Raw genomic sequence first — 9,714 nt, forward strand, 5'->3', positions numbered from 1 at the left:
AAGCAGACAGCGCAAGGGCCTGCCCCACTCCAACACACCGCCCGTTTGCAGCYTTCCCGCAGGGAGGTTGCGGAGACCGCCGAGGAGGAGAGCGAGGCCACTCCGCAACCGCCCGCCCCAGGGCCGCTCAACGGCCACCCCACCGACCCCGAGCCACCTCCCGTCAACCGCCTCTCGCGGCAGCGCATGCGCAGAGACAGCCGCCGCCTGACGCCACTTCCTCCTCAAGCGCCGGCTGCCATTGGTGGCCGAGCCTCCCCGAGCGCCTTCGGGTCCTTCCGGCGAGGACGCCGGAGGCGGGGCGCGGCGCCAACGGCCGGRGCGCCGCGCGGCGCATTGTGGGTTGGCAGGGGAGAGTCACCGCTCTGGCAGYGCCGCCATCTTGTCTGCGTCCGGCCTTGCCGCAGCTCGGGGGCCTTCTCCTTGTGCTCGTCGAGCGGCGCGGGGGCAGCGGAGGCGAGAGCGGCCCGGCGGGGCGGCGTCGATGCGCGCGGGGCCTCCTCGCTCCTCTCGCGGGCCCCGCTAGCGAAAGGGGCGGGGAGCGGGGCGGGGAGGTGCGGCCGCCGGCGCGGCCTCTTGCTCGGTCGGGATGGGTCGCTCCCGCAGCCGGAGCTCGTCCCGCTCCAAGCACACCAAGAGCTCCAAGCACAACAAGAAGAACCGGAGCCGCTCGCGGTCCCGCTCGCGGGAGAAGGAGCGCGCGCGGAAGCGCTCCAAGTCGCGGGAGAGCAAACGGACCCGGCGGCGCGAGTCGCGCTCCCGTTCCCGCTCCAACACGGCCCCCTCGTCCCGCCGCGATCGGGAGCGCGAGCGCGAACGCGCCTCCTCCCCGCCCGACCGCATCGACATCTTCGGGCGCACTGTGAGCAAGCGCAGCAGCCTCGACGAGAAGCAGAAGCGCGAGGAGGAGGAGAAGAAGGCCGAGTTCGAGCGGCAGCGGAAAATGTAAGTGCGAGGGGGCGGCGGCGGCGGGAAGGAGCGGCCTAAGGTGCCGCTGCCTTCGCGCCCCCCAAAACCACCCTTGGCCATTCAGCAAAGGGGCACCAGGCCCTCGCCGAGGCCCAGCTTGTGCCCCTCTTCCCGCCTTCGTTTCYGCGCCGCCGGCTCCATGGGGAGGGGGGGAGCCCCGCGGCACGTGGCCTCCCTGTCACCTGGCCGAGCCCTTTCCCCACCTCCTGCTGCCTTTAAACTTAAACTTCCCTGTGTGGCCGAGGCCTCTGCCGTCTTGAGGCTTTGTGCKGCCCTGCCGCCCGTGTGCCCCTCCCCTTCCTTCTCCCTCTCTTTTCTTTCCTCCCTCATGGAGCTTATATTGCTATGAGCTTGTGGGGTTGCCTGTCTTGTTGCTTTAAAGGAGTGGAGTATAACAGTTATCTTAACCAGTGGTTTCTTTTTTTATCCATCCATCCATCCATCCATCCATCCATCCATCCATCCATCCATCCATCCATCATCTGTCTGCCTTGCTCCAAAGGGGACAGTGAGGCCTGGGGGGCTTGTTTTGCTTAGAAGTCTTTTCCTTGCCCGGTTCCTGCTGATACTGTGAAGTTCCTCATAAAATCTACAGAGACGGATACATTTTGTTCAAATAAGATGGAATAGGAGTTCAGCTGTGTAGTAATTAATGTTAAGTTACYGAAGAAGAGCATTCTGCAATACAGCTAACAGAACCATTGTAAAAGTTGTGATGGTGATTCTTGTTCCTGAATGTTCTCATTTATGGGAGCAGTGAATTTAAATACTGAATTCAAATGTAGCTGTTTGTGTGAAGCTAGTGAATTCAGCTAATTCTCCAGGGTAGAATTTTGCTTTGAGCTTTATTCCCACTGTACAGCTTGAATGCAGTAATTCCTGTAATCTGTAGTTCAGAAGGCCTGGTCACTGGAAGTTACCACTTTTGGTTCTGTTTGGCTGTTGAGTATCTGCTTTGTAAATTTCAKAATTTTTTAGTGATGTCCTCAAAAACTTGCAGAGTAGCACAAAGATATGTGAAAAAACTTTCCAAGTTATTGACTTTTATGGTTTATAATTCTCTGCAGTAACTAAATTTGTAAAAGATATTGCATGTATCATTAGAGTGACAGGGGAAAAAAAGGAAAATGTTTGAATACTCATCTATACTCAATATAGGTGTTTTTTAATCATTATCTTAATATTCTTCCAAAGTCTCTTTAGTACATATGTATTTCTYTAAGTACCTCCAAAGTGTGTTTAAGGTAGAAGAAAGAAAATGTTATGCAAATCACAAAATAGATATGTGTTACGTTATATAATTGAAATATTACACGTTACTAGTCTTGGCTTAGAAGTTTATGGTTGGTTTCTGTCCAAGGTTTAAAACAAGAAGCAGGGGACGTGCTCAAGCGCCTGTGGCAAATTAAGTGTTCACAATCTCTAATATAGTTAAAGTATTTTATCACTGGTGCTCCATCTGCAAATAGCCTGATCTGTAGTTTATTAATATATGACACTGCAGCATATATTTCAAGTCTGTTTTCTGTAGTATGATTTCTATAAAAATCTGTAGTTTTGAAAATGTAAAATRCACATGGATTTTTGTATGGGTAAAACATGATATTTGATTGAGATTAATAGTAGTTTGGTAAACTTCTGAGGAGAGAACAATACATGAAAATACCAACCTTAGAACTGTGATATTTTTAAAATGCACCTCAAATTTCAAAAGGAACAAGCAATACATTAACAAAGCAGAAAACTACAATAAGTGTAAATTGTGCACWGTAAATTGTGTTAATATGTACTGATGCTAATGAAGAAAAGAAGCAACTTTCTGGCAGACTGAATTAGCTAGCTCATACAATGGAAGTGAATCCCTTCGTTAGTTTTTCATCTTAGTACAGTTTCTGCTTTTTGTTGAGATGGTAATTTTCTGCATGAACCTTGCAAGCACATCAGCTTTGCGTTTTTTTTTTTTTTTTTTTGTCAGAAACCTACTGAACTGTATGCAGTCTTTTTTACAGATTTTATAGAATTAGTCTTTAAGAAGTAAAAGAGCATACTAAAAATATATAGACCTCAGTGACTTTTCTGTTTCTCTAGATTTGCTACTCAATAAGTGGGCATAAATTCACATCCACATCTGTGTATCAAATATACATATAAACCATACATATGTGGTAAGAAATGAATAGATACTGTCACAGAAACATAGAATCACAGAATGGTTGAAGTTGGAAGGGACCTCTAGAGATCATCTAGTCCAACCCCCCTTCCTCCAGCAGGGACACCCAGAGCACGTGGCACAGCGTGGCATCCTGGTGGGTTTGGAAGACCTCCAGAGAAGGAGACCCCACAACGAATTATAAACACARTCGAACTACAAACACCAACATAAATGTCAAGCTCCTTTATTGCAAATATGTTACTTTTACGGGTTTTGTAAATGATTAGCTTATTACCTTATAAAGGTGACTTTATAAATGATATTTGAGAAGATATTTTGCCTTGATTCCATATCACTACTTTTCTTTTTCCAGTGTTCATATCCTCAGAAGCTATTTAAAATAGCGTCTTTGTCTGTAAATGTAGAAACATATATTTGTGTAGTACAAATGAATTTAAGGAGGTGAGGAGAAACTTGTGGAAGYACAGTACTTGATTTGAGTACGTCATCAGTTGCTTTGCACAAGTGACTTTTTTTAAACTTAATTTGTTATTCCAGGTTCCCCTAATACTMAAAGCGCAATTGAATAAAATGCTCAATTGCAAGCTTTCTGAAAAATCTGTTTCTACAGAACAGCCGTTAGTGTATGCCAAGCTGCCTCACTAAAAGGGCTGTGAGAATACGTGCTGCTGAATGAAGAAAAGGGTTTTTTAAATAAGATGTTATTTGGTATAAAAAATAGTCTGAAGAGTCATTTTAAAAAATAAACTCATGACCCCCTTTTCCATCTTCCTTCCATAAAGGACCACAAGTAATAGTGGCTTGATGAAGTGCAGTAAGATAATGGGGTGGATGTGTTTTTCTGCGTAGTAGTTTGTTTTTTCCTATTCAAAAATCGCCAAGATATTTTGTGTTGCTTTAGGAAAAGATAATGCTGGCCTGGTGTTACTGGATAATTTTGCCATCTTCTGAGGAATGAAGGCCTCTGCTGGGGCTCAATATCTAGAATCCATTTAACTGAATTAAATGGAAATAAGAATTTGCTTCAGAACAATTTTGAAAAGATGATACAAGAYTGGGGATTTTGCAAGCCTTTCACCTTGGTATTTCACATGTGCTGTGCATGAGGGATCCATACTTCAGTGTCTCCCAAGTAGGCGTTTTTGCAAATTGCACACAGGGAAATCTAAAATTTAGTAAATGCTGCAACTTTAAAGCTATTTTTGTGACTGTCAACCGAAAGAAGATAATAAAAGGCAAGCATTATGAGCATGACAGGAAATTGCATCAGATACATGTTACTGGAAATTGTTGGTTTCTTGTGCTGACAGGCTAGAGATATGTTTGTAACACTTTTCCATACTTCATGGAATACTTTAACCTTGAAACTGAACTTCCGGTTTAATCAGAACAACCTTCTCCCTTGAAGCCTATGATAATCTGTAATAAATAATACCTCATTTTGTATTTAGATTTTATATAAATATAAACACATATAAATACCTACCTAGTTAATGTGTGAATACTACTTGCCCTGTCATAGGAAACCTATCATAGTTAGGAAACCTGGAAGAGTATCTGTCTGGAAGAGTTTGTTCTTAGCTGGTAATAAACATGGATATTGACTTTTACTATATCCTTTTTACTGAAAGTTTTAACAGTGCTCAGGCTAAGTGATAGAGTTGCCTTCAAACAAAAGAAGAAAGAGAAGTTGTTTGAAAAAAAGCTTCTAAATTGTTAAGCAAGAAAGTAAACGTTGSAAGGATTTATTTAGTCATGGAAATKTTGTATTTTATTGTGGATAACKGGGATGGAAACAATACCACAATAAGGAAGTTAAGGAGAGCTGAAATATTTGAGATTGGACAGATAAATTATTGGACAACTAAAGTACAGAAACAGTACCTGGAATCCATACTAATAATATTAAAATGAGATTTCATTTCTTCTGTCTTTTAAATTTATTTAGCAGTTTGTTGTTTCAGAGATGGAGATTTTAAAGGCAAAATTTTAATGCTAACTGTAATATAAAACTGAGGATGTTTAAATTCCTGAAGCAGGAAAGGYGCATGTCGTTTCTTTTWTTTTCCTCTCTCCTTTCTTCTCTTGCTGTTTATTCTAAAAATTACCTTTCCCATAGCAAGAAGTAGCCTGATACATTGTCTTGTTGATTTTGATGTCTTGAGCAATGGAAAGATACTTAATAACGTGGCTTCTCTGTATGCTCTGTCAAAGAAACCTTGTTTTGCCTTATGTCTAAGGGAAGTGTRTTGACGCTACCACTCTTAAGCAAAGGAGCTGCAAGGAATAAGGCTTCTGCAGCACGGTTGGTGCTGTGTGTTTGCAAATGTTTATGTCAGTATAATTCTTTTTTTTTTTTTTACTGATGAAAAAAGTAATCTTTGTGTTTGCTTCTTCTAGTCGCCAACAAGAAATTGAAGAGAAGCTCATAGAGGAAGAAACTGCTCGAAGAGTAGAAGAGCTCGTGGCCAAGCGCGTAGAAGAAGAACTGGAGAAACGGAAGGATGAGATTGAGCGAGAGGTTCTGCGCAGGGTGGAGGAGGCTAAACGCATCATGGAAAAACAGTTGCTCGAAGAACTCGAGCGACAGCGACAAGCTGAACTTGCAGCACAAAAAGCCAGAGAGGTAACGCTCGGTCGTTTGGAAAGTAGAGACAGTCCATGGCAAAACTTTCAGTGTCGGTTTGTGCCTCCTACTCGGTTCAGAAAGAGATGGAATACAGCAAATCTAATTCCCTTCTCATGTAAACTTGCATTGCTGCGAAACCTAATTTTTAGCCTATTCTGAGGAGCTCACTGATACTTAAACAGTTACTCTCCTAAAACCTGAGCAAGGATACTTGATTTTTAATGGAACTGACCTACATATTTCAGAATTGTTTGAAACTTTTGCCATGGCTGCAGGATTTATCAACGGTCCTTTCTTTTTGGGGAAGGGTATTAAAAAAATCTATAATTATGTATCCTTCATTTGTTTTCATTTTGCTTACCTAGACTGTAAGAGGCTTTTGCCTTCAGTCAGGCAAAGAGCAGGGCCCAGCATTGAGCTGCAGTACCTGTCTTTAACAAATAGGTTTCTTATTCTCCATTTAAAATAAACATTCTCCTTGAGCATACATTGGACTAATTCTGGGACTTCAAGCATAAGCCCATCCACGTCTTCACCAAGGATCAATGTCCAAATCATTATATCCATTTTTAATAACTACTAACAACGCCTTTTTTTTTCCCTAGAAGCTATAAAAGAGCAGGTTGCCCTTGTCTGAAGTCAAGCTGAACATGTGACTTGGGTTTTTGGTTGTTCGGGTTTTTTTTTTTTTTTTTTTTTTTTTTTTTTTTCTTAATTAGCAGCTGGTGCGGAAGGTGAAAATGTCTTTTTGTCAGACAGTTAATTAGCAGCTGGAGCGGAAGCTGAAAATGTCTTTCTGTGAGACAGTAGCTTGCTACTAAAGGCTTTGCCTGCCTGCCTGCACCACTCATTCCAGGATCCCGAAATTTCAAGACAATTTAAGTCTTAAAGGAAAATTGTGCTAAGTAGTCACAAGCATCAATCACCTTTTCCAGTCTGCACCTCCTCCACATTTTGAGTTAATATTTTGATTGGCTTTACCAAAGGAAAGTCATAATTTCTGCTTCGATCTAAATGCTTGTCTGTTGTGTAGTATCTTAAAAAAAAAAAAAACCCTACTGAAATGTAGTAGTGGCTAAGAATATTAAATTCTGCTTGTTCTATAAATCTRAAGCTTAAGGGAACTGATTTAGATACATACATTCAGCAAAGGCTTCATACAGTGAGATTTTCATTTGATCGGGTCACATTTTTTAAGATGTTTTTGCTGCAGTCAGTTCAGTGGGGATAAGTCCCATCTGTTCTTTACAAAGAAGAATGCCTGGAGTGAAGTGTGCTAGCCAGTAGCTGGTTACTAGTCATAGTAAGAAGTTTTCTCTTCACATGCTTGCTTTGTTCATGTTAACTTTTTTTTTCTTATACAGACCCAAACCTCTGGCTAACTTTAAATCTTCCAAATATTAAAATATTTTGGATATATATCATGTGAACTGAAACACTTCAGAAACTTTCACGCAATCTTCATATTTATGAGTTGCATAGATTTCCATAAAATTCACCAAGAAAACAACAATTACAAGGCTTTATTTCCTGATCATGCCTTCCCTGGACTCCTGAGTTCCAAGTTCAGACTGCAAATGACAGTTCAACCTGTCTTAAAATTGTCAAAATATTGAATGTTAAGTCCATTCTCCCCATGAAAGAAGCCCATAGCTCCATGAAGTATGGATTACCATTTGTATTTTTCACTAACAGTAAATGTATTTTTCTTATTAATTGTTTGCCTTAGGAATGATTTACATATTTTTGTTCCTTCTTATCATAAACATCTGCATTCCTCAGCTCAGCCTTCCTTGTATGTTGTTTCTTTATAAATGGTTGAGCTGCTGATGCAGGTATTGCCAAGCTAACAGTACAAATCATTTTAAAGAGGAAGCTGGCGCGTATGGCAGCCGAGGAGCACACTCTGCAGGACACTGGACAAGACAGTAAATATTCAACTTTTAATGCTGATTAAAGGAGTATAGGTAAAGAATACGTAGGTATACTTAATTGGTGAGACAAACTATTCACTTTATTTATATTTTATATATTGCTTTTTAATTTGGTAAATACTATCCAGTTTTTGTAGTTGTCCTTGTTGATTTGTGTGATATTAAAATTCTAGTAATAAATTGTCAGGTTTCTATGACTAGGGAGGGTTTAGTTGGTTGCTGTTTGGACTGGGCGGGGTGATATAAATTTAGTTCTAGAGACCAGATTTAGTGGCTGCACAATTTACCTTTGTGAGACAAAATAGGTGGCTCTAAAGCTACCACTTTAAGTCAGTTCACGAAAGAATTCTGAGAAAGATTAGTGAAYGTGCAGAAATGAGTATTTTACTTTACTAACATCTTGCCCTGTCCTCCCCTTTAGGAAGAAGAGCGTGCAAAGCGTGAGGAACTAGAGCGAATACTAGAAGAGAATAATCGGAAAATTGCAGAAGCACAAGCTAAACTGGTATGTGAACATGTAGTTAAAGTCTTCTAGTAGAATACAGATCCCTCTGCCTAATTTGCAGTGCAATTAAAATGCACAGGATTTTTAACCTCTCTGTTGCTGGCTGTGTCCATAAGGATTGTTCTCTGTAGAGCGAGACCAGCTTTTTAGCAGTAACAGTTTTCTGAAACTAGTCAGAAACTAGTTCTTGTGCAGCTAATTTAGAGAAAGATTGCTACCTTTAATTTAAAAGTACACTTTAGCAGTATTTCACAGGGATGCTTGCAAATACATGTTTAATTTCTAGAATGAGAATGACTAATTCTATCTTCTTGAGTGGGACAAGTACAAACTGGATTGAGACTAGTGTAATGTTACTATACAGGTGCTGAAAGGGACTTTGAGCCCATAAGTTTAAGACTTCTAAATTATCAAAGTCTTAAATCATGTTCATYGTCGCAGCAGTTTAAGCAGGTGCCTGCCTCAGGAGTATATGTAGTGTGACTTGGCTGATTCTAATCAATTTATGATAAGCCAAACTAAGCTTCTTTAAAATCCTGCTGGAACAGTTTGTAAGTCACTCAACTAATTACAACTTTCTCAGGTGAATGAGATCTCTTTTAAAACTGTCTGCCTGACCTGCGTTTGCTTTAGATCTCACCCTGAGGTGCTGTTGCTTACTTTATCCTTTTCCTGGCCTTCTATGGAGGAAATGGGACAAATAGGAAAAGATGACRTGCTAACTGATTTAAGGAACAAAATCGGCAACTTCAGAAGATATCCAAAGAGATTCTGTTTAGGAAATGTTTGTGATTTTTACTTTGTGCAGGCAGGTCCATAAGTAGCACATTAATTGTTTCACTTACTCCATGCAGTAATAGAGCATCGTCAGTCTAAGGTCTTGCTGGAAGTCGCTAGTCAAACTAGTGAGAACTAGTTTGAATTAGGAAGGTGTTTTGGACATTGTTTTTGGAGGGTGGCTTGTTTGAGAGGGCATTGCTATATTTTATTTGTATCTTGATCTTAAATATGAAATTATAATAGGACTGCATACATTGGCTTCATAAATGAAAATATTTCAATATGGTGTTTACAGAGCAATACTGAAAAACCTTATATGTAAGCATTCAGTATTTTGGTGTTCATCTATTAGTGTAAAAGTCTGTAGAGATTTTATTGTTTCTTTTAAACTTGGTTCATGTAACTATGGTGCTTAGAGTAGAACTACTTACGTTTGGGAATTGCACAGAACTGTAAACTGCTTTTATGACTACAGAATATGTTGGCCTGAGTTCTGCTATTTTCATATGTAGGCTGAAGAACAATTGAAAATTGTTGAAGAACAAAGAAAGATTCATGAGGAGAGGATGAAACTAGAACAAGAGAGACAACGTCAGCAAAAGGAAGAGCAAAAAAAGATCCTGGGCAAAGGAAAGTCTAGGCCAAAACTGTCCTTCACACTAAAGAGCCAGGATTAAATTGTAACTCTGAACTCTTAAAAGAAACAGGAAAAAAAAAAAAAAAA

The 9,714-nt window shown here is 40.8% G+C and overlaps 1 protein-coding gene across 1 annotated transcript; it reads left to right on the plus strand.

The window, feature by feature from the left end:
* The first annotated feature begins 391 nt into the window (after positions 1–391).
* Positions 392–9,714, plus strand: ARGLU1 (arginine and glutamate rich 1). The gene is made up of 4 exons (XM_026034571.1): positions 392–945; positions 5,543–5,768; positions 8,127–8,210; positions 9,503–9,714. The coding sequence occupies exons 1-4, from the start codon at positions 590–592 to the stop codon at positions 9,665–9,667; spliced, it is 831 nt and encodes a 276-aa protein (XP_025890356.1). The 5' UTR covers positions 392–589; the 3' UTR covers positions 9,668–9,714.

This window comes from Nothoprocta perdicaria, unplaced genomic scaffold (genome assembly GCF_003342845.1).
Source record: "Nothoprocta perdicaria isolate Ctin4 unplaced genomic scaffold, notPer1 scaffold_148, whole genome shotgun sequence".
Lineage (NCBI taxonomy): Eukaryota > Metazoa > Chordata > Aves > Tinamiformes > Tinamidae > Nothoprocta > Nothoprocta perdicaria.

Bases quoted from the DNA above. Each gene is read 5' to 3' on its own strand.
- ARGLU1 (XM_026034571.1), top strand. From the start codon at position 590: ATGGGTCGCTCCCGCAGCCGGAGCTCGTCCCGCTCCAAGCACACCAAG. The intron at 946-5,542 runs GTAAGTGCGAGG...TGCTTCTTCTAG, and splicing joins TTCGAGCGGCAGCGGAAAAT to TCGCCAACAAGAAATTGAAG. The intron at 8,211-9,502 runs GTATGTGAACAT...TTTCATATGTAG, and splicing joins CAGAAGCACAAGCTAAACTG to GCTGAAGAACAATTGAAAAT.